General features: G+C 39.0%; 2 protein-coding genes across 11 annotated transcripts in view; both read right to left on the minus strand.

Moving 5' to 3' along the window:
* Nucleotides 1-25,522, minus strand: part of RABGAP1L (RAB GTPase activating protein 1 like) — a 223,066-nt gene that overhangs the window by 125,745 nt on the left and 71,799 nt on the right. The window contains exon 1 of one of the 9 annotated variants that reach the window (XM_064427740.1): nt 25,157-25,291. The exons of 7 other annotated variants lie outside the window; for them this stretch is intronic. Coding sequence is in view for 1 of the 2 variants with exons in the window: in XM_064427739.1 (XP_064283809.1) it covers nt 24,597-24,644 (48 nt within the window). In the remaining variant the exon portion in view is untranslated. Of the gene's footprint in view, nt 1-24,596; nt 24,728-25,156; nt 25,292-25,522 lie in introns of those variants that run through there. One more of the 9 variants, XM_064427739.1, reaches the window with a different exon arrangement.
* Nucleotides 14,904-25,294, minus strand: GPR52 (G protein-coupled receptor 52). 2 transcript variants are annotated; one of them, XM_064427750.1, is made up of 2 exons: nt 25,157-25,294; nt 14,904-23,480 (listed from the first exon to the last, which is right to left on the minus strand). In XM_064427750.1, exon 2 carries the CDS (start codon nt 23,286-23,288, stop codon nt 22,203-22,205), a length of 1,086 nt encoding a protein of 361 aa, XP_064283820.1. In that variant the 5' UTR covers nt 23,289-23,480; nt 25,157-25,294; the 3' UTR covers nt 14,904-22,202. The 2 variants fall into 2 exon arrangements, with proteins under 2 accessions (XP_064283820.1, XP_064283819.1); XM_064427749.1 differs by lacking the exon at nt 25,157-25,294 and adding an exon at nt 24,353-24,603.

Consider the following 25,522-nt stretch of genomic DNA (forward strand, 5'->3'; position numbering starts at 1 on the left):
GAAACTGTGCAGCTGGATACTGAGAGAAGGCAGGAGAGCAGCCCACTGGAAAGGAAGGAGGAGTTGTCCACTGACAAAGCAAGGAGGCACAGCCCAGCCAGAACCAACACACGGTTTACATTTAACACTCCAAAAGCAGGAGCACAGGGACAAAAATGAGTGCACTGCCATGGACTAACACACACAAGCAGTACTACAAATTGGAACTAGAGCCAAAAGGTTTTCCAAAAATTTCCTTTTCTGGAAAAGGTCCTAACAAGGATTTGGACTCATGTTGAGATGGGTTTTTTCTGGCCAAACAACCCTTACAATTGTTAATGCCTGATGGCTGAGCACACCCATCTCACATCTGCTGTCTGCCTCAAAGCTGGGACCTTCAGACACGAGAAACATCAATTTAAATCCTTCTTAAACCCAGGAGAAAATTTAATCCAATTCTTCCGTATCCAGCCCAGTGAGTGTTCAAAGGCTTCTCTCTCAAACATTCAGCTCTTTCTCAAACATTCAAAGAAAGCAGACTATCATCACAAGGGGGGTCAAAGGATGGACAAAGGAGGGAGAAAAAACTCAGTCAATTACCATGAAAAACTATTTTTAATAAATCCAAATCTTGGTAGACAGTCTATTAACACAAGCTTAAAAGGTGAAGAACAGAAAGAAGCAGCAAAGATCCCAAAACATAAAAAATTCATGCTGTTTGATTTGAAAGGCTTTTCTCTTTTACACATTTTGAGCTGGAGCAATAAATGCTTTTTAGGAATATTCTTAGCATCGTGTAACTTGCACATATGTGCAAACTGAAAATATAATGCAACCCTTCATTGTTCTGGAAAACTAAAGGAATGCTAAGTATAGCTCAAATCCTGACAATATTTTTTTTTAAAATACCTAATTTGTTCATTCTATGTTCTTCTGCTTTGATAATTATTTCTTTTCATCTCTCCCTGACTCACACACTGAGGCGACCAAAGGAGAATGAACAAATAGAGGTGGGAGGGGAGTTGAGAAGTGGCATGGACTTGAAAAGCTCTGAATGCCTTCAATCATCTGGAAAATCACAAGTACCAGTCTTTTAACTTCTGTAATTAAAGACTCATGACATGAGCTGAGCACCTCTTAGGAGTTCACTGCTAGGTACAATTACATTTTAAAGGCTTTTCCTCATTTTTTGGTGCTGATTTTAGTATCTAAAACAACATTTAAACCACTATACTTTTAATTCCATACTGAAAAACAGAACCTGACTTGCAGTTGTGAAGGGCAAGAAAAAACTGTCAGGGGGGCACTAGAGAGGAGTCAGAGCTGTGCCATTCCCCAGCCATGCTGGTTTGAGATATTCCTACTCATATCTCCATGGAAAACTACACCTTGATTTTATGGGAGACAGAAATGACAGCAAACCATGCTGAATCTCTTAACCAAAAGCCAGGGGAAGCTGTATTTTCCCCACAGTGATGTGTCAACAGTGCTGCATCCATCTGTGCTGCCTTGGGGGGTCCCTCAAATCTCTGAGGATGTCTTCTTCTTAATATTGCCAGGGTGCCCACATGATATAAAAACTGAGAGCAGAAAGAGTCATAAAAATAGGGAAAGAGAATAGGCATGATGGTGTCCTCCATGGTCAGATTTTAACTGATCCTCGTGTACAAATCTGTGGCAAGATTTTGAGTTGCTGCTTCAAGTATCTCCTTTCCTCTCAATTTTCTGCCTAATTTTGGCAGCTATTGTCAGCAGGTATTTTAGAAGTACAATACACACTCCTCAAAAAGGATATTGCATGTCACCACTCGCTGTGCCACATCCACACCAACCCACACCCACAAGGAATTGTATTGGATAATTGGTCACATTTGAAGAATAAGAACTAAATTTTGTAAGGACTAAAAATTGCTCACCACTCCCTACAATTAAAAGACAATAGTATGTACAATACGCTGTATTTCAACCCTAAATTTAGAAAAATCACTATCTCCAAGTCGAATACAGAAAGTCTTAAAGAAATTATATGCATCAAACACACAAGTAGCATTTTATATTTAAAAGAAAGAAGTGAAACAGAATTTTTTTTTAATTGCCATTTAAATCAAGTTGAAGTGCATGAAAATAACACAGTGGGGACAAAACACAAAGCTGTGAAAGACAGAGCTTGCAGGTTCTTTTTTTTCAAGGAGAAAGAGCAGTAATTCTGTCAGTGCTCAGACCCAGGAAATTGGAATTAGGAAAAAGGGAATGCACTTGAAAGTAATCCATGTCAGACTGCTAATACCAACATACATCTCTTTGACATTAACAGAGACCAACAAACACAAATAATGTTCAGACAGTAGATATCTGTTTATATTTCTACTTTGCTTTCTAGTTAAGAATAGATTTTGTGTAATGAAAGCATTTACTGAAAGCTACAGACAAAGTTCTGTAATTTTTCAGCAATTATTTAGCAATTATTGCAATTAAAGAGACAAAACCAGTGGTTGATAATTTCCCCCAAAGAACAGCAATCTCTGTTGATATGAGGAAGGTTCTCCATCACTCAGGTTTTAATCCTGATTCTCCTATACAAATGTGTTTGCCAAAATCAAGTGACTATTAATTTTTAACTCTGCAAATGCAAATTTTATCAAGGCCTTAATAAATCCTCAGACCTTGTGGATTCCAAGTCCTCTGGTTTTTAATAATATGATCATATCCAGAATTGGTTTGGCATGTAAATGTAGCAAAGTAATATGTTCAGAGAGTCAGTTTGTACCTAATGAAATGGCTACATAAATAAATTTATCTTTTTTTGCCCTCCAGTATTTTCAAGCAGGGAGAATGCTTTTAAGTTCTGCAAACAAAAACAAAAAAAAACCCCAAATATTTCTTTCTAAATACCTAGTAGCAGAAACAGAAAATAGCACTGTTCAAAGGATTGTGGACATGGAATTAGCACTGGTAAATCCTACCAAGACAGATTATTCTCACTTTCACACTAAAGACAGAGCAGGCAAATGGACTGAATTATTTTTTCACAACAGTGAAATGAAGGAGAAAGGTATTTTTAGAAGAGAAATAAAACCAAGGTTAGTTTTTAAGAGAAACTCTTAAAACTGAGTTTTAAGACCTTCTTAAAACTGAGACCTTCTCCTTCCAAGATTCCTATCAATAATTCCTCTTAGCAAATATACATACAAGAAAATCTAAACCCCAAATAAAGAAATAAGAGCAAGGAAAGAGCCTGGGCTGGTAAGGAAGTTGCGCAAAGGAAATTGATTACTTTTATTAGTAGCTGTACACTCTGGGAACCACAACATATATACCTGACCAGCTGAGTCTAAGCATGCAATGACTTGTACAGATATAACTTAATTTATCTTTCATATGTAGCAAAACAAATGATTGAACATAAATACCTAAGTTTGAGCAGCTACACTGCAGCCCATATTGGGTACTGGAACTGAGCAGTTCAGTGACCTACAAAATATGGGCCTTGCTTAGGAAACTGAAAAAATACCTGAAATTTTTCTGAGCAGAAAACCACTCAACTCGATGGCATTCAGCATAATTTGGAGACTTCTTTTTGCATATACTTCCACAGCGATTCAAAATTTTCCTCACAACAAACAGTATCAAAACAAGCAATTTTTTTATGTGTATGTACTGTGATGACACCATTTGCCTGTATTGTGCAGCTACTGTAAAACATTCAGTCTGAGTGAGCACGTTACCCCAAACCTTGCTTGTGCTGTGTGGGGTATTTCCCGTCTTATTGAGCAGCCTCACTGGAAACTCCTCCCCTTTGTGTGCAAATCCTCCATCTCATTAATGGAAGAACTCCCACATCAGTAAATACTACCCAGAACCCACATTATTTCCACTGCTAACACTAATGGCAATGAGCTTGCTGCCTCATTTTAGCTTCATGTGAGCAGCACAACTCTACCTCAGCTTTGACATGCTCATTTTACCATCATTAGTCTTCAAACTCTCAGGCTGAGCAGAGCTCTAAATCATTATTACTCTTGGTTTTTACTTTTAGTTCTTGATTTTAACTCAATTACACTTGCTTTGCTAATAAAAAATTACTGGTTTTCCACATAACCATGGAATATTTCCCAATGGGGAATCAGAACATGGAGAAATGCACGTTTTAAAGAACAAGATCAGCAGCCAACTGAACACAGTAATACAAAAGTTCTTAAGGTAGATGGGGAATATGATAAAAACTACTAATATGCCTGCAACAGTTGTAACATTTGATTTAAATTGTGTATTTATACATATTTAATATGTTAGATACTAAAGGAATCTGAACAGTATAAAAATTAAAAGGAAAACTGTATTAACATTTGACTAGTAAGGAGAAAATGACTGGCTATAATTAAGACAAATGAGCATACTACATTTCCATTTAGCATACAGAACATTATACATTGTCACTAGATTTCGAACATTTTATGCTAAAATCTTTCTTAAAACAGACAGGTGTCATTTCCACTTAACAGTGATTAAATCTCTTGGCAGTAGTATCTGCATTAAATATGACCAATGCTAACAGGAATAAAGGTTATTTTCTTTTAGACAGCAGCATTCAGAAGAAGTAATTATCTCTAATTGGCTTCTGCCTACAAGCACCTACTCTTTTGGAGATGTCAGAGGCAGAGACGCAATGCTGCCATGCAGGGTAGATGGTTTGTAACAAGAAATGAAGATGAGACATTTGAAAAGTCTGCTGACACTCCTACAGTGCAAATTACAAAGCAGTTTCTGAGAAGAACTGAAGTTACTTTAAATAATTACTAACAAAAAGTGATAAAATTAAGTAAGGTAAACTGAAGTTGATAATTGAAGTTGATGCCCGTCCTTATGAAAATTAACTCTCTGCTGCAAAGAATTTCCTTGGTTTCAGCACCAAACAGCCTCTATTTCCCTTTGGCTCCTCAGCAGTAGCCTGAGAGCATCCCAGCTGACACCTACTGGGCAATATTCTCCTTCTGTTTCACTGGCCAAGCTGAACAATCCTCTCAGATAAATCACAGCTGTCTACAGCCATCCTGATCCACACTGCACCCATGTTCCCTGCAGAGGTGCCCAGCACAGCTCAGGGGCTCCATCATTCCCCTCTGGGCAAATGGACAAAGCCAAGCATGCCTTGGGAGGCAGGAGGAAAGCTCCTTCAGACCTATCAGTTACTCCTTCCTAGTGAAACAACTAGAGCAGGATGTGGCAACACAGGGAACTACCAGACTACTCAAATCGAGCCTGTGCCTTCTCTTCTGCTTTCAGTCCCATGTCATCTAAAGTTCTCTTCTGCAGACTGGAAATGGGTGCATCAAAAGCTAAGAACAGCCATGTCCAGAGGAATCCTCACACAGTGCTTCAGGTAAAAGCAGTCCATTATGAAAGTGGAGTCCACATTCCACTTTCAACATATTTATTATCCCTTCTCTTTATTCTCCCAAGTGTTTTGCTGTTGAAACAGTTGAGCAGGCTTTACAAAACTTTGCCTACCTCCTGAAACATGCTCTGTTTCAGTAGCTTTAATAGTGGTGATTAAATGTTAGCACTGACACCACTCACACACCATCTTCTAATTAAAAGCGTTCATGGGTGTTGTTTCTGTTTCAAACCTGTTTGTAAAAGCTTCACCACCACTCTGTGACCTCTCCTTTATCTTTTCAGTTCCCCTGTATTTGTAGCAAAAAATCCCAAGGCTGCTTTCAGTACCCAATTACAGAACCATGTTATCCTCTAACTGCTTAAGACAGCATTTCATGAAACTTGCTCTCACCAATCCATCACTATTAGTGATGCATTAAAATGTATTTTCAGCCTCATTTCTTATGGAAATTAATCTTTCCCACCTACTCCAGCCTTTTCTCAGTTTGTATCTCCTTCCAATACTCATGGCCAGGGGCAGCAGGAGGGGATTTTCACTGAGGTATGGGAAAGGCACTTGGCATTTTTAATTGGTGCCCATTTAAATATTGTTAGAAAAACTGTTTATGACCAATAGGTCAGAAAAAAACCCAAATTACGTCAAAATTTGTGTTTTCACTAAATCCTTGTCTCTACAAATCTGTCCTGCCCAGCACTGATTGCAAAGCCAATACTTGCTGTACCTGTGAATAACTAGCCAGTTACTTACCAAAACCCACCTGTGTATTTCAAAAATGCTGAACACTACATTTACAGTGGGATTTTTTTTTTTTTAAATTTCTGGGTGTGTGGTCCTGAGGACTTAAGCAGAGGTAGACTGGGAGGTTAAAATCCATGACAAAAATCAGTCTTGATTTAAATTTTGGCCCAAACCCTCTTCTGTTTTGTTGTGTACATACTTCTATTTGATATTTGATATTGATAACTCTGAGAAAGTTGCTCTTTCATCAACTTCTTCTGTGTTGTTCACTCTTCTTACTTTTCCAAGACTGAAATTAGCTCTCATGTAGTAATGTACAGCACAATTCCTTCCACAATTACACCCCTGTCCATAGGTTTGTACCTACATTTTTGTTACTTTTGGGGTCAGCTGTGTTTTAATCATTATTAAAACAAATTCTGCTCTTTCCTTGATAACTTCAAGTATTTAGTTGTTCTTTTGGGGAGGTCTGAGACCTCTGCTTCTAAACCTGGACAGAAGACAGTAAAATGCACATGATAATCAACAATAATTGGCATCATCTGCAGCATGAGGCACCTGGAGATCAGCACTACAGCAATCACAGATGTATCTATTCACAGTAATATCTTTTCTCAGCTCCCTATTTTGAATAAAGCATGAAGAGTTACACTGCAAACTGTTTCAAAGCCTTACTTTTATTTACAGTCAGTAATTCATCCCATCCACATTCCCCATAAATATACTACCAGTATACAATTTATTGCTCATTTAATTTTCCCATAAGCAATGCTACAACAATCCCATAAACCACTGATTTAAGCCTCCATAGCACATTCATGTAAGTATTAGAATTATCCTGCTATTTTACTCAGGCTTTAGAAAGCTATATCTAGTGGTGAACCAATATCTCCTGCACTAACAACCTAGACTCTTACTAGAATTTTATTGCCATATCCATATAGCTTAGATCTTATCCACTTAGAAATGCCATAAACATGAATAACTAACTGTACCTGAAAGCCTGGGAAGTGTGGTTAAGTTGGTATCAAAAAGTTCATTTTCTACTGTAAAATATTTATTTTATAATGGTAGCAGAATGACACTCAGTTCAGACAGAGCATCAGTTACCTCTGCCAGAGGCTGCAGCATCCTTCAGATTGTAGAACACTGGCTGTAACAAAAGGAATTGCTGAATGCTTTCCTGCTTTACACAAAATTTACAGAGGCCCATTCTGAAGCTTGCTGACTCCCCGGGATAAGAGTTTTCACACCATTATTCTGATTCTTCAGATTATTTTTATGGGGATAAACCTGCCACTAATGTCAGTGTAAGATTTTTCTTACTGGTTTTTGTTGCAAGGTATTTTTGGGGTTGATCTGTAGAAAACGCAGCCTCATCAGAAGCAGAAGTTTTCTTCACACTTTAAGGCAGAAAATTTCCAAACTCTCAAAGTCAGCCAGTCTGGTTATCCTGAGAAACACACTGACAGCTTTCCTGAGAAATCCTCAGCTAAGCATTCAGTTTAACTGAATTACAGAATCAGTTGGGTTGGAAAAGACTTCCAAGATCATCAAGTTACAACCCATGACCCATCCCCACTTTGTCAACCAGACCAGAGCACTGAGTGCCAGCACCTCCCTGGGCAGCCCCTTCCAATGCCACTGTTCCCAGGAAGAAATTCCTTCTGATGTCCAATGTGAACCTCTCCTGGCTCAGCTTGAGGCTCTGTCCTCTTGTCCTGCTCCCCACAAGCTAGGAAAATAACAGTACCAATTCTAGCAAAGCCCTTCTTCACACAGTCACATAAAAGCTTGGAATTGTGTGATTGTTGGGGACAACACTAAGAAATAGAGATAGAAAACTTAATTTTTAAAAAATGCATTACTCATCTCAAGGAATTTACATACCTAAAGACATTTTTTCATTCCTTAGACAAGGGTTGTTGCTGATCACTCCAGTGCAGTCTTGCCTCACACCAAGAACTCCCAGGGACAGAAAACAAGGTGTTCCCAAACACTGTTTTTCAGCTGATGCTTTTCTAACCCTGCTTTACAGCTATTATTGCTCAAATCAAGACAGCACATACAAATGTAACAGTACCGACTTCTAAGAAAACTCTTATTTCTAACAGAACTGTTTTGTTCCATAAACAGTTCTGTGGAATTAGAAAAAAACAGAGTGAAAGAATGGATGTTTTCTGCTTCTTGACATCAACAAGAAGTTAAAAAGAAATCTCTATTGTATGGTGGAAAGAGATAGGAGAAAAATTGCTGTCTGTTCCAACAGAGCAGAATTGTGATGTACTCCCACCCACTTGTTACCTCCTATTTTACTTCTTATACCAGTCTTCTATCTAAAAGATGAGGAGCAATGTAAGTCTCCCTATCAACCATCCTGGACACTGGACAAGACTGAGATTGGGAGCACAGCCAACTTAAAAAATGAATTTAAAAATAATTAGGAGCAACTTAAAAAATAAGTGTAATGAAAACACAGCCCAGCAAGACCAAGCTCTCCATGAGGGTGAAATGGGTGCCACCACTGTGCAAGGAATGGCAAACACAGGCTCCAGCATTTGTTTCATTTGATTTCATTCACCCCCACAATGTTCAACCTTTCACCCACGTTTTTGATCCAGTTAAAATCTCTCTTTTGGAGCAGAACTCTTGAGTCTTGGAAATAATTTTTCTTGCTCAAAATCCTTCTTGGTTTGTAACTTCTTTATATTAATTGTTCATGCCATGGAGACTTGTAGTTTCCAATTTATACTAAAAAGTATAAAATGTGCTATTTGACATCTTGTTAGGAGGAACCACCTAAACACACCTTTGAAAAGAATTCAAACTTCCATTAGTTTCACTCCCCACTTCCCACAGCTCTTCCTCACTTGCACTTATTCTGCTTCCACCCACAATATTCTCAGGACAACGTGGAGCACTGCTTGCTCAAAAAGCCTGAAAAAACCTGGCTGCAACTACATGGAAAAAGGAGAATCAGAAAAAAAGAAGAATGGCAAAATAAACAGAATTAAAAATACATACAGAAATGAATGAAAAATAGGAGGAATGAAAACAACCCATTACTTTTGACTGATAACAGTATTTCTGTCGGTAGTGTAACCATCAGTTCCATGGACACAACATAACAATCAGAAAAAGAATTTAGGTTAAATAACGGTAAAATCCCTCTCTTGGCTAAAAAAAACAATCCTCATGTGATATATGAGTTAGAATAATGACATTTCAGATCTCAATAAGTTTACAGACTATCTGTGAAGATTATTTACTTGTTTTAGTACAAAATCCACAGTTGCTGAGTCACCTGTATGAAATTTTGGGTTGCTCAGCAATCCTGAAAAATCAGGCCAGGTCTATTTAGGAGCTTCAAGTGAGTGTTGGGGAATTTTACTTTAAAATTCCCAGTATTCCCCAGGTATCCAAGTGCTATTCTATCTCTGCAACACCTCAAAAAAGTTCACAATATCCAAAGCTCTAAAAGCCATGAGATACATTTTTGTCTCCAAAAGCCCTAGCTATTCTTGATTATTTATTGCCATTCTCACAGCCATTTGAGAGTGACCTTTAAATTTCAAGATCTTTTCCTGTGGGTATCTATCTTATAATAGTGAGGTTTGGAGGAGGAGCAGTGAGGTTACTGATGTGCCAGGAATAGGGATCCTCTGAGAGGCAAACAAGGACCATCAAGAAGTGCAAAACTGGTTAGAACCCATCTGGATGAGCTTTTGGTCATATCTTAACAAATGAGGGGGCAGGGGGGAAGGTGGATTTATCTTAGGTATATTACAGGACAGAGAATTTATTCCTGAAATATGAAAAAATATTTGCTGAAGTTTTAAAAAATATAAAGAGAATATAAGTTTAGAGACTGAGAAGGTGCCAGAACAGATCGAATTTAGATCATCAGATATCTTCTTCAAGATAAAAGTAATGATGCACAACCAGGAGAAAAAGTGGTTGTTTGAAACCACAAAAAAAAAACCACATATTTTTTTTCCTAAGGAATTTTTAGCAATAAAATTTAGGAATTAAAAAACCAACAAGCTTTTCTAAGTAATTTTCCCCTTCATAGGTCAAAATAAATTATTTTCATAGAAAAACAAAGAAAATTATAAAAATCAAACCTAGTAAAAGCAAATATAACTAAGCTGCTTCTCTTTTCTTTCATGCTCTGCCCTACTGAGAGAAATAAATTAGCTTATCAGAAGTGTAAAAAACAATTGCTTCAGAAGCCAATATTTGATAACAATACAAAGAAACACCCTCACAAATAAGGCGAAGGTTTTAGGCAAAATATTCTGACCACAGTTCAAACTTACACCTTTCCACAGCTTCCCACACTGAGTGAAGGGAATGAATGCTTCGCAGTATCACTGATTAAAATCCATTTTGTCATTGGAGGGGTCAGTGCTGGTGAAAGGATTGCTCTGCTTGAGCTTTGTTCTGTTTGCTTCAAGGTGTCGGTAACAGCGACTGGATGAGTTCCAATCCCAATCTGGAGTTCATTCCATGCTCCCAGATGGGATCTCTGCATGTGACAGGCTGAGGAGGAAGGACATTCTTCTTCATCCTAGCTCAGCATGGATTTGTGCCTTTTTCTATACCTATATCTATACCTATATATATATATACTCTTATATATACCTTACCTACGTCCTATACTTACCTCCTGTGAGTTACCTCACTAACAATGAAATGGGTGTGAATGGAATATTGCCCATTTTTACAGCCTTTCATTACATATTTGAGCAATATTTCTTGTTCTAAAAACAAGAGATCAAACTGGAACCAAAAAGAAGGAAAGTGCCCTTTCTGTCAGTGTTGAAAGCAAGTTTTCAATCACGCTGGTTTATCAACACTACTCATCTGTTAGGAGAAGTAAACAATTGCGTCTATGTTCAATGTTAGTGACATTTTTCTATATGTTACAACTAAAATAATATAAATATTACAAACATGTATTTTTAGTAGGGTTCAGAGCAAAGATTATACTACCAATCTTCTGAACCAGGCCTAAAAACTGGAAGTTACCAAACCAGGATCCAATTCCACGGCACAAAGTATTGAATGCCATTCTAAATCTAACTGTGAATTCATTCAACTCCTAGAAGGATGAAACCTAAATATAACACAATGTATGCTAATATTGCCCTAATTCTGAAAGAAAACAATTAATAAGAAAGCAGGTCAGCTCAAACACTGCCAGAGATGCTGCTGCAAAGAACCAAGTAAGTGAAGAGACTGAATCAAGAGAAATCATTCTGTCGAGGTCTAACAGTAAAGCCACAACCTGAACTTGATTTAAATGCATGAGGTTATTTTGTTGTGGACAATGAAGGCAGAAGAATAATAAACTGAAGTGTGGCTAACAACCTTCTGTTATGCACAAAGTTCTCACAGGATGGAAGAAGGCTTCTTGCAGCAACAGCCAAGGAAACAAATACCTAACGAAAGTTCTACACAACATAAAACAGTTACAGAACAGTTTTTTGTTTTTAAGATAACAGTCTCATAGAAAAGAAGGTTTTTCATAAGAAGTCTCCCCCACACTCCCTGTTGTAGTTGAGATTCCAACTCTAATTTTGAATTTTCAAACGGTCCCTCAGACAAACTGGACAGTTACAGCTGACAGCAACAAAAGTAAGACTGAATCTTTCATCTAGTCATGGAATTGTTTAATGCCTTTCATATGGTCATATTTAACTTCAAGGAAAAATGGCAATGCCCTGTTAAATTAAAAAAAAAAAACAAAGCAATGCAACTGGGGGGACAGGAAAGACTCAACAAAGAAACTGAAATAAAATTTAGCTAAACTCTTTCGAGATACAACGTAGAGCTGCACAGTTTTTAAAGGTATAACTCAAGGATATTATTTGAGCTGTTCTGTGTTTACCACAATAACCTATATTTAAAGGGTTTTTTTTACTGATGTGAAATACTACAGCATAATATTCCTAGAACTAGTGTTTTTACATGCATGAAAAAATAAAGCTGTTTGCAAATCCTGCCTGTCAATTTGTTCATTGCAAAAATAGACAGAAAATGTAAAGTGCAATGTAGCAAACCCGAACTAAGTGCTCTCTCCCTTTCCTCTTTCACAGTCTATGATTTTTTAGCAGCATTTTTTAACAGAGATGAGAAATGGGATTTTTGGTACATATGTTAACATATTGTCTCCAGTCGAGCACACAAACACAGATGCACATTGGTTTCATTAGCAATGCTCCTGCTCCACTCCAGGCTGCTGGGAAGGAGATCTAGTGAGTCACGGGTGTAGCTGCAGAAAAAATCAGGCGTTTAGGGCTTGCCATATCACTGTTAGGCTAAATATGCAAAATTGAGTCAAACTTCCTTAAAATTTCCAGGGTTCTCCTGAGGGAATGGGAATTTTCTTGCAGCAGGAATGAAGAGTGAATATAACTGAGCTGTATTCACCTGTGATAGGTTTGATTTATATAAAAATGTACATAACTAACATACAATTATGCTTAAAAGCTGCAGAAATGCTTTTGGATAAACATATTGCCAAGTTTTGATCATTTCTAGACTGCAAAGATTGTTAGGAGACATATTAGAAATGCCTGCCAGTGCCCACACCTTCCTCTTTCAGTACTTTAAACTGGCAGTGACAACAATATTTCCAGAACAGTAACAGAAAAAAACCCTACAGTATAATCCAAATATTCACCTGAATCAAGATTTTATGTACAAGCTCTTTTCAAATAGTAATTATTCTATAAGAAAAAAACTGAAAATACTCATGGTCTTGCTGGCTTCTGCAAGCACGAGGAGAAATTGTACTCTATGAAAATGAAAAAGACAAACTCAGTCATCAAAATAACTTAAACACTGACATCCAAAACTGCAATTTTGCCTGACATTTTCCCATCTTTTCCACAACACGAAGATGAGCAAGACAATTCAAGCTAGCCTGAAGGTGCAGGAGTATATGGAGCTGCAAAACAGGAAAACAAACTGGGACACAGAGAATCCACTTCATGATTTAGGCACTCAAGTCTACCAAAGGATGGACCAAGAATGCACCTTAAAATAAAATCACATTTTATTCTCAGAACATAACTATCAATACTAGCTTTAAAAGCAAATGAAAAAATATCATTGGGGCAAACCTATATTAGCTGATCCATTTCAAAATTAAAGAGTAAGATGGAACAGCCTTCCTCTCTAAAAAACTAACAAGGATATATAGTTTTGGAGATTTGCTGACAGGCAGAGCTGTTTCCAATTCTATAAATACATCAGTGACAGTTCTTTCCAGATCTAGTTTGATTCTGGTCTTATTTCTTGATAGATAACACATTATTTCAGAAAACAGATAACATTCTGCTGATTAGGAGTGCAACAATGTTGTTGGACTGGATCCTCATCACAGCTCATTAGGGTACTTGCCTCAACTTAGCTGTTCTTCATTATTAACTTTGGGGACCGCAGGAATACTTGAGAAAACACCAATTAGTTGTTGGGAACGATAAACTATGTGTGGCCAGCCACAACAGGCTGTCAGGGCAAAGAGATTTTACCAAGGATTTTTTAATTCCTTCTTGAATGCAGCACTGCAATCCCTGCCTTTTCTTCTGTCCTGCAGGTTTGATACAAGTTTGGCAGTGGCATGGAGAAGGGGAGGACTTGTTGGATTTCTGAACCAACTGCAGACTGGTTGAGGCACTCGATTTACCCCATGGAGGGTCAGCAATCCTGCTTGTGCAGCACCCCTTTGGTTCCTAAAAAACCCTGGTATTCACATAGGGTTAAAAAGCAATTTCTGCTATGACTGCCTGTAAAACAGCTTGGCTCTAACCTACTATAATTTTTTTTTTAAAGTAAAAGTATATCCCTAAATACTTGATCTCTGAACTAGCAATACAATCCCCTTCATAACTGCTTTGTTGGTGCTTTTCCAAGAGGCATTTTTTGCTTCTATAGCAGGAAAAGTTGGAGACAGTTGATGATAGTGACACTTCCCCCACTACCACCTTACACACACACACACACACAAAGACACTTCCCTAAACCCGCTGGAATTTTTAACCTACTTCAGCCTTTACCACAATGAGAGTTTTTGGTCAATGTATCCCATGAGTCACTATACACACAGTTTGTTTTCATAGTGCTACCTTCTCTCTCTCTCTCTTTTTTTTTTTTTTTTTTCAAATTGTTTGGGTTTTTTTGCAACAGTGAATAATCATATCCAGTTCTCCCCCAGGACAATCCCAACCTCACCAACCTCACAGATTTTTCTCAAACTCCCCTGTACCTTAATCCTCTTTTCTAAGCTGGAAAATCCTAGAGCCTAACTCTCCCTGCTCCCTTTGCCATTCCTCAGAATTCCTTCCAGCTGTGCTATCAAGGATTAGTTACAGCTGGGATTCAAGGTCTAGGCACATCATGGTGATGGTAGAGATTATTTCTAGTAATCTTATTATTATTTTTATAATTACTAATAACTTAACACTTTTTGGTAAGCCATGGCTCCTTAACTACCATCTCTATAAGGTGATGTACAGAAGCCCAAAATTTCCAGACAGAAAGCAGATTCAATCAATTTTATCATTGTATGAAAAGCAAGACCTGCTTTTCTTCAGAATTAATGTTTACATTTAATCTCTTGAATTTCATCTGCCCCTGGGAATCCAAATCATTCCCAAAACAAATTATCAGCAGATATTCCCATATACAACACATTTCAAATGTCTCTACACCATTGTAAAGAATTTTCATCTTGGTGTAATTTATTTTTAAACAAAATCAATACCATTATTACAAGAAACTTTGTTATGATTTTTATTTTCAAATTACAGCCATTACTAATGCAACCAATTCAATACATAAAATAAGATGATCACTGAAGTCCACTTGTATCAGTGACCAACCATCACGAACATACTTTTCCCAAAAAATGGGGGAAGTGGACAGAACTTCCAGCAGCATTTAAGCAATAACGTTCCTGTTCCCCATTAGAACCAGAGGAAATACAAGAGACAGATCAATTACCTCCAAAAACCCCATCCAATATACTGATTCACCACCAAAATAGAGTTTCTTTAGTTAGCAACATTTACAAACAAAATCAGAGGCAGATGTTTCAGCCCAACAGAGGATGTTAGAGAACTTATCTGTCACTGATGCTCTTGCCAAGACACCTGAAATGTGGTGAACGAGGTACAGCAATCCTTCTTTCAGACACAATGAAATGTAGCCTGAGTACATTTCAGACTGGATGCAGGACATGACCTTTTCCAATACTCCATAAAAGTTTTTACATGAGTCAAGTGAAGAACACAGCTACAAAACAGCAAAACTGGATTGAAAATTCAAATTTAAAATTGAATTTCAAAAATCCAAAGAGATCAAGTAAAGCACAGCCAGAAAATGGAAATAATGAACTGGTTAGAAGCTCCCAAAGTAAGAGATCACAGAAAATACGAGTCCTGAGTTGAAAAATCAAAAAGCTTGAACATAATTTCATTATGATAGCATATAGTTCTGCTTACATGTGTTAAATTTCCTTCTTTTCTGTAAGGCAACATGAGATAATTGCCTGGACAATATCAAATATCCAGTATTACAGGGAAAGTAGTTTTGGATAAACACCTTGCATTTACAGCCTATGTTGCTGTCTTGGCTTTGGTAATTTCAGCACACACTTAGAGCTTACCCAGCTTGAGCCATAAAGTGGCCCCCAAAGCCCCTGAAATGCAAGAAAAGCTGCCACTGAAACTTTGCCATTATATGATTATTTACAATCCTTATGTACATACAGTGGCATTAAAACTCCCTATAAAAATGCAGTGCCTGAAAAATCTACCTGATTATAATAAAATTCTCATATGAAGATCCTTTTGGCATGTTGAGGGCAAGATGAAAACCAGATTACTCTGTTTTTGACCTAATAACAACTCATTCCTCACAGCATATAGATATCTCTTTTTTTAACTACAAAGAATTTCCTTACCATTAAGAACCCTGATACCACAGCTCTGAAAAAGTCTTGCTGACTTTTAAGGCATTATTGCCTCCAGCTGTCTCTCACCCCACCTGTAGAGAATGACAGGCACATGCATAAGTTCAGCCCCACACACCAGTACCCAACATTGGGTTTGTGCAGAGCTGCCAATGACCCCAAACAGGTGAGCTATGAGGAGGTTCAGCCAGTGTCCTTGCCAAAGCAGAACAAATCCATTCTGTCTCAGAAAACATCATTTGCCCATTTACAATTCTAAATTTATTTGCTTTATAAGAAGGACTTTTCCATAATACCTGCACAAGCATAAACAACATTGGAGAGATGATATAATGACTGGAAACCCTCACCTGAGACAGGTATTTGAAGATGTTCCTGCTTAAAGTGTATGAAATTTGTAGTAGAACATGATTTCACAAGTAAGTTGGTACCCTCTGTTATACTTGCCCAAACCACTTCCCTGTCCCTCATTTAAATATCTCATCAAATGGACTTTTTCCATTATGCAAAGAATTTGTGCTTACTGAAATAATATACAGAAGAAGAAAAAAAAGACATTTCATTTAAAGGAAACAAAGAACAATGCTGTCAAGTTGCAGAAGTGCCCTCAGATGACGACACTGACACCTCTGAGCTTCCCCTTCTCCAAAGCTTGGTGTTTGTCTCTTTTTCTAACAATGCCAGCTGTCAATTTTAGATTGTGAGCTTTGAGGCAGGGATCACACAGGAAAAAAGAAACTCTTTTCCCTGGTAATCACTGCACTTAGAAAAGTTTCATTTTGCTCCCAGTCACCTTTTTGTTGTCCAGATGGAGTCACACAGTGGTTAAAATGCAACCCTGCAGCCCTGCTGTCACTGTCTGCTCCAGAGGGTTTAGGCTGGCAGCAGGCAGTGGAAGAGTGGGATAAACTCCCAAAGATTTTACTGCCTGAAATTACTCCTAGCCACCCATCAGTGCAGCTGAAAGCACTAAGGTTTCCTTATATTCATGCTACCTTTCACAGTACTTGCGCAAAGGAGGAGCCTAAAGAAATTATGGATGTAAAAATGAGGGGTTTGCAGTATTTTCCCAGGGCTGTGCTGGGGCCTTGGGCCATTAACAGCTTCTTCTCCATTCACATCCCACTCCTTTAGCACTTACAGCTCGTGGAGCTCAGGGGATTGTCCTAATATCAGATGGGGAAAGAAATAATTTCTTTACAGAATGACTAGGAAAAAAACGTGTAGGAAGCTCCTCTTAAATACCCTTCTACATTGCTTTCATGCCATCAACAATAATGGCATAGGCTTTGGTTAAAAATGCTGAGATCTATGTATAAATTCAGAACATACTTAGAAAAAAAATTGTATATGTCTGTGTAAAATATGGGGAGGAAAATCAGGTTTACTTGAACTCTATATTTGGTTTAGCAAAAAACATTTAATCTTTGGAAAGTGCTTCCTTTAAGCAATGTTCCAGGCAATGCTGCAAATGACAGGAAAACACTACCCTCAGTGATGCTGCCCTTTCTGGAAAGGTCTGCTAATTAATTGGCACCTGGTCAACAAAGTAGTGTTTGGTTTGGCCACTCAAATGACATACATGAAAATTTTCTGGGGAAAAAACTCAACAGAATCAATCAAATTCAGTTCTTCAGCAGAAAGATGCACCATTCTATCCATAAGAAAAAGAGCCAGAGGGAACAGGGGGCAGGCATGAAGTCAAAGCCTTAAACTTCTCCTTTTGGTGACAGGGACAATAAAAGTGAAAGATCTGCAAATCAGCTGGGGAGGCCACTGCCACCTTCAGTGACATTCCTCCCCCACAGCAACACCTGGCACTGCTCCCTGGCACACTCAGCTCCAGGACTGGTGCTGCCCAGCGTGCTGCAGCTGAGTGGAAAGCTGCTAAAGGGATATTCCCACCCTGGGAACAGCAGGGCTTGGGCTCAGAGATACAGACCCCCAGCATCCCAACACCAGCTTTCAAAAAGCATCTGTATATTTATGTGCTTAGCTACAACTGTAATATGGAAAGATAAAACAGCTCCATGTTGAAATGAAATAGCTGTTGAAATAACTCATCATTAAATCTCGATTTCTAATATTGACTACTATGTTAATTTATGCATAAAAGGACATTTTACTGCTTTTGCTGAGTGTAAAAACTAAGTGTACTCAAGGATGTGTCATTGTCAAACACTAATGAATGAAAATTAATCACAAAACCAATAAAAACATTATTTTGAAAAGGTCTTACTAAACTACCTGTGAAAGGCAGCTCAATAAAGCAACTTTTCCCAACTTTTCAACAGGGAAAGCACAAAGATTGCACAAAAATAAAACTTGAATAGTACTTCATGCTTTACCAAGTATGATTACAAAATGGATTCTTAAGCAGAAACAGGGAAAGAATATCTTACTATAAGACAATAGGTAAACCTTAAAAGATAGCAATGTGGTTTTCATCACTACAGTTCCATTTCCTATAAAAATAGTATTTTAAAAAGAAATTTACTTAGCCAGAAAATAAAGGAGCACATAGAATTTAATGAAGAAAAAAATATTTCTCTGGTAGATCTTTTGCTGCCATTACACAGTTTTTTGGACTTTTCCTTAGGCTGCAGACATGAGGTTCCAAAAGTGGTAAGGTAATCGACCTTGACATTGCCCCTGGTATGCTGCAAACGTAAGTATTCCAGAGAAACGTAACAGCACAACATAATCTACCTGCCTAAAGGAGTTCTTTGTATATATATTTATATTTGTTTTGTTTATCTATCAGGCACATAGCTTCAGTTTTTTGTTTAGTATTTTACATCTGTTTCCTTTTTAATACCTGTATTATCAACAATGATTTTTTCACATCAGCTTCTATAGTCAGTGTCTGGTTTCCTATTTACCAGGCACGTGCAAGTGGGAGCCAGCTTTAAAAGCATCATTGTTTAATCAGGTTTTCCTACAAGAAGATGCAGCTTTATATAATGACAGAACGAAAATCAAAAGCGACAGACTGGGTGACTGGAATTTCTGTGACTTTTTTAATCCATTAAAATGCCCAGCCTTCTAATTCTGGAAGAGAATTTGGCACCAGCTGGAATCCTCAGACAGCATGAGTAAACAGTAACAAAATCTCCCTCAAATAAAAATTTTAAATCATGAGTTTAGACAACACTTCCATAAAATGAAACATACATACTAAATTTAAAGATTCATGTGACTGACCAGGTCAAATCCTGTCACCTGGGAAACAGAAAGAAGAAAAGCAATACTTAAATCTGCTGAGGATGTTTCATTTGACAGATTCCAGGAGACTTATAAAGAATAGGGTGAAATGTGACTTTACAGGAGCTGAAATTCAGAGTCCAGGGAAGCAAATTAGTGTTCCTGCACCAACAACATGAAGCCAGTGTTCAAAAAACCAAAAAACTCTTAAAAGAGGGTGAAGAACCTTGGAACTTACAAGCTGGTTCCAGAGTATTTGATTTCTTTCATATACTCTCCCTCCAAGAACAGCCTGAGGAAAAAGGCAATCTCTAGTTCCACCTGACAAATCCACAGACTAAACATGATGGCAAAGAGGAACATATTGCTGACTGTGCCTCTCAGGGTGAGCAAACTTTGTGGTGCAGCCCCTGAGGCCAAGCCCTCCCCCTGACCCACCATTTTCAGGCAATAAACCTTGAAGTAGCTGCACATCAACTGCGCTTGCTGAGGTAACACAAACAGGGTTCAACTAAGGCACAACTGAGCCAAATGAGTTTGCTCAGGTGTTTGACACATCTGGAGTTACAGCACCACAGTCACAACACGTCTGCTGCCCACAGCCTGGGTTCAGTCAATGTCAGTTTGACTTTAAGCACCTGCTAGAACTTTTCTTGGATTCCAGGAGGTCCCACAGAAACTTGTCACCAGAAACGCCAATGAAAATCAGAAGCTCTGAGTGGCCAGCACTGGACCACAGATATAAAATTACTTTACTGGTTAGAAACCAGCCCTAGGAAATATGAGAAATAAGATATTTCATTGCTCCTTGTCTAAGCCTTGCTTGGAAAAAAACCGACAAAAAATGACAAAATAAAATGAATCCAAGTCATGTTTGTAGGAAGAGTTGGAGTTATACAACCATACAGAGTAGTAGCGAGCCAAAAGAGGCTCCTGAAATAAACATGAACTTGTCAAAAGAAGTCAGCAAATACATTCCTGTAGACATGGAGCATTATGAGACCCATGCAGAGGACACTACTCATTTTTCCCTAATATCTGTGAGAGCTGGGTGTCACCAACAGCTCAGCTCAGCTCAAGGAATGTTTCAAGTCATGTTTGAATCTACTTTGAAGATGTACAATGCCTGAAAACAGAATACAACCATTTAAGATATTAAGTAAGCAGCTTTGAAATTTGAATTTGAAATTGTTCACTCAAGTCCTAACCCAAAAGGACTCTCCCAGAGAACAAAGCGTAACATCAGGGAACTAACGCCAAGGCTGAGTTTGATTGACATAATACTACTTTATTCCATTGTTTCAACTTTCTTACAGGTTTTAAAAAATTGTATAGGGGTTCAGAACCACCTCAACAGAACAAAGAGTACAGTATAAGGGATCTCTAGAGTCAAACCACAAGTGTGCACACGTGGTCAGCTTTCATTACAAAAAGTAATAGGCACAATCTTTACATACGCATTTTGGTGAAAGAAGGAATAATAGTGCAGTGTTAAAAGGCACCAATAATCAATAATTGGGCCTTTTTTTAAAAGCCAATAACCATCTAAGAAAATTACATTTGGTTCAAAGTTATAATTTAAATATTGTATTGACTGGCATGCATCTGAACCCCTGGCAATTTATTACACAAACCTTATGTGTGCCCTTGCAAAATCAAAAAGATTTCATCAGTGGACCTGAAAGTCAGTTCAGTACAAAAGGACATACCAAAGCTCTCAGCCTGTATTTAACACCAAACTGTCTTGTTTACCTCCTCTGAGAACACTCGTCTAACAAAGAGCTGCACAGAAGTATTTCTCTTAAAGCAAGTGTAAATTTTTTGATCCTGTAGCATTGACTACTCCATGTGCTATGAAAACATTAGGCACAGACCACAATTTACGTTTTCTCTTAAAAAAAATACGGTATGTGCAAATGAGGTTCACACAACAGACTGACAGCTACAACAGTAAGCTCTTTAGATTTCCCACAGAAAAGGGTCAATTATTTTTTAATTTTCTAAGTAGTGCTGCACACTGCTGTGTGCCATTACCATATCTGCATTAGGAGCACCTGTGGAACCAGTAAGGAAAAACTTCAGTACACCCTAAAGGACACTACACCAACACTGTGTGCTGACTTAAGTGGGTCAAGAGAGTGAACGACTGGAGAAATCACTGTACATGGGCAGCTGCAGCCAGCCAGGGAGGGCCATTGCTTCCTGCAGAAAGAATGGTTTGGAACTCAGGTAACCTCACAGGTGCCCTCAAACTCACCCACCTGCACACAATGGAACAGAGGGATGCACAGCATGGGAAAACAGGGGAAATGAGAGGGAGAGCTTCTGTCTAAGTTGTACCACAAGGTGCCAGTTTATCCCAAAGCATCATGCTCAGGGTAGGGTTTATGCACTGCAGATTTTTTGTACAACGGAAAATTGTACAATATGTGAGCAAAGATAGAGCTGATTATTACCTGCAGTATCTACTACAGTCCTCAGGTATATAATTTATGGATAGCTGCATACTGTGGTGTTGATTGCTTCCTCTTAAATGCTTTAAAATTCTGAAGGCTACAGTATACTCTGACACAAAGACAACTTGTCTATGAGGGGAAAATATAAGATAGTAACTAACTAATTTGTTTTACGAGGAACCTCCTCTGATGTGCTAGTTACTTCATGCCCTTTAGAAGATTTTTATTTCTGACTTTCTTCATCATCTCTGTTGAATTGTTCTCCTGACAATTTCACAGGAGTTCAGTGACCCTTCTTACAGCTGCCTTTGCCTTTTCCAGGATCCCTTTTAAATTCACTCTAACACCATGGCAAGCTGTTCAAGTAAACATTTCTCTCTGGCAAGTTTCCAGATACCACAAATACTACCAAAACTCAGCATTTGATTACATGCACCAGTTTTCTTTAAATGGAGCACGAATTAGCCCGTTTCCTTGGCTTAGGGTCCCGTACATCCCTGTCTTTTAAACACACACAAGATGAACATATTGTCTCTGACAGTCTCCGTAGTCCCAGCCTGAAAACGCTGTTGGAGAGGCTATATATCACACAGTTGCAGAAACTATTGCTTATAGCAAGCCACGTAGTTAGGAAGGAGAGCGCTGGGTTTTCCAAGACCCTGGAGCTCTCCAGCAGAAAGTATATGATATAAGGGAGCCAGAGCACGTAGAACACGCTGGTTATCCGGAACAAAACCATGGCATAGCGGCGGTCAGGGCTGTGCCCAGCCTCCCCAGCAGCGTCCCCTTCGTGGTTAGGAAATCGAGCTCTGCGGTCACTGATCTCTTTGGTGTGCTGCCGGCAAATTTTAAAGATGTGGAAATAGGTGAAACATATGACAAAGGCAGCAGGAGCGTATAGTAAGCACACGATAAAGCCAGTAAAGTAGGCATTAGTTAGCCAGGAGGTAGCACACCATTCAAAAATATCTCCATGGTAACCAGGTTTTCCCCAACCGAAAAAAGAAGGCAAGAAGATCAGGCAAGAGTATATCCAGATGAGACTGATGCAGATTCTCAAGCGACAAGGAGTGACCAGTTGGTTATAGGAGAGAGGCTTGGTTATAGCGAGATAACGATCCACACTGATGCAAGCAAGACATGCCATAGATACGCTTTTGAGCACAGAGATGATGTATCCAAAAACTTGACAAGTCAAGGACTCGTGGACACCTGTTGAGTAGTGGAGCAGTGACAAAGTGGGAACCAAGCAGCTGACTCCAACAAAAAGATCAGCATAGGCCATGGTCTGAATAAAATAGCTGGTGGTGTAATGATGCAGGAGTGGAGCGCAGTGGAAAACAAATATCACAGTTAAGTTACCCGCAATAATTAAAAATGTTAGCAAGACAATAACGACTGTCTCAAGGATACAGATGTCAACTGCATTGTAGTGACCAAATCCAAGAGGGCAGGAGAGGTGCTCAGATATGTTCATAACACTACTGCTCATATTCAGAGTCCTCCATTCAATCCATCGGGACTGGTTCATGTTTTGTGCTTAGGGAACAGTGCAATCTGAGCCTTAGTGAGCAGGTGACCTGCTGAACAGCAGCTAAACTCTGCTTCAGCGTCTCACGGTCTCTCCTTGCAGACACTGCCAGTGCTTACATGGGAGAGGATTAGAGTCCCATAGCTGTTGATGCCTCCTCAGCATCAGTGCATCACCTCTGGCACACCTTGGCTTTAAGGAAAGAATGAAAGAAAGAAAGAAAGAGAGAAAGAAAGAAAAGAAAAACAAAAGCCAGAAAGAGAAAGGCCACTGATCAGCTCCTCCAGTGCTCTTGACCCATCTTTAGCAAACACAAGGCACTTCTAAAACAAACAGAAATAAAAACTGACAAAAGAGACACATTCATTTCCCAGGGAAGGAGGGGAGGGAAATCTGACTTATTTTCCTGAGAAAGTCGTTTACTTTGGAATATACTGGGGAGAGGGAGAGGAAGGGAAGGAGGAACCTCAGTACAGCTCAGGTTTCCTGGACCAGCAGTTACTGGAGATAATCTTTACATCTTAGTTTAAATCACAGACTGATTGGAGATTAAAGGAAAAAGTTCATCCTCTAATGCTGTCTTTTTCTTGTTTGATTCAGAAGATGGTACTCCATCTTATCCATGCTATTCATTGGAAAGGTAAGGAAAACATCTTTGTCAAGGTTAATTCCAATAGACTCACCAGTATTTGGGTATGAATAATGAATTTTATTTAGGGGGAGACAGTGGGAGATGAAGGAGATTTGTCCTCTGGCTCCCAAGAAAGAAAACATACATCTCACATACAATTAGGAAGATCATGTCTATTCATTTAAAAATGAAAATAATTTAAAAATAGATTTTGGAAATTCATGTCGATATTTACAGTTCCTTTAAACAGTTATAGTCCATTACAATTAGGAATGCCAGAATCATAATTCAGTGTCCCCACAGACAAAATAAATCCTCTTGAATTTAATTTCAGCAATGGCAATTTAAAAAAAATCATCTTTAGAAACTCTGCACATCTACTACAGTGGATCAGCACCCAGGAGTTCATAGGTATATCCATGATATTGCTCACCTCTGTAGCAACAACTGAATCATTTCACAAAACCCCACACAACGAGCTCAAAAACTTCCATCTGCATTCTGCTGGGAAGCTAATGAAATGCTGATTTGACTAGAAAAGCTGCCATTGTTTACTACTCCATTATTCTGTTGCTCAGCTTCCTCTTCTCAGGGGTTTAAGGTTTCTATATTTATTAGATGATCTGCATAATAAATAGCTGCTTTAAAAAATTGTTCTTCTATTTGCAGGACATTACCTTGTTCATTTTTTTCTCAGCTATGGAGAGAGAAAACATTAAAAGCATCTTCTCTGTTCAGTTTTAAGTAAATGCTTGATTAGTTCAGGAATCATTAGGCAGGTAATTAAATGTATACAATCTTGTTTTTTCAAAGGCCCCTAAAATGTTAAAACCATCATTAATCCTAGAGTTCCTGAGACTAGAAGACCAGCAGTGAAAATTAATGAATCCACATAAAATCATCTCCAAGGTCATTCAGCTGGCATTTGCTTTAAGTCTCTTTAAAAGTACCAGGATCTCTCTGATGTTTCTGATAGTCCTTGCCGTGTCTTCAGGAGGAATTTCAGATACTAGAAAAGCCAAATGTTCAATTCTGTCGCAGCACTTTGAGAGAAAGCATTCTTTTTGGAGTTAATTTCCTGTCGTGCACCGCCACGCTGTACAGAAAGTCCTTTCAGATTTTATAACATCCCCGAATATTTCCGCCTATTTGCTCCCTTTGTCTATAAGCACCAGAGCACGTATACAACCACTCGTTTCTCCAATTCCCTGCTAAAGCAAGAGAGAAGCTTTCTCACCTACACGCATCCTCACCAGCCGCTATGTCCAATACTTGTCAGGGAGTCAGTCCTGTTACCGCGGTGCGGCTGCCGCTGCCTGCCTGCTCCCCCCGTGCGATGATTGCCTGCACCTGAGCCCGCTCCTCCTCCTCCTCCTCCTCCTCCTCCCCGCCGCAGCCCGCCGGGCGCTGGAGCGGTGCCGGCCGCCCCTCTGCTGCCGGCCCATCCGATGGCGCCACCGCTGGCACCGGCACCGGGAATGGCACCGGGAGCGGCACCGGGAGCGGCACCGGGACCCGGCCCCACCGAGCCGGGCACCCGCGGCCCCCGAGCCGCTGCGCTCCCGGTGCCTCAGGAAGATGCCAGCGCATCCCTCCTAGAGGG

Source organism: Passer domesticus, chromosome 7 (assembly GCF_036417665.1).
Source record: "Passer domesticus isolate bPasDom1 chromosome 7, bPasDom1.hap1, whole genome shotgun sequence".
NCBI classification, from domain to species: domain Eukaryota; kingdom Metazoa; phylum Chordata; class Aves; order Passeriformes; family Passeridae; genus Passer; species Passer domesticus.

Bases quoted from the DNA above. Each gene is read 5' to 3' on its own strand.
- GPR52 (XM_064427750.1), bottom strand. From the start codon at position 23,288: ATGAACCAGTCCCGATGGATTGAATGGAGGACTCTGAATATGAGCAGT.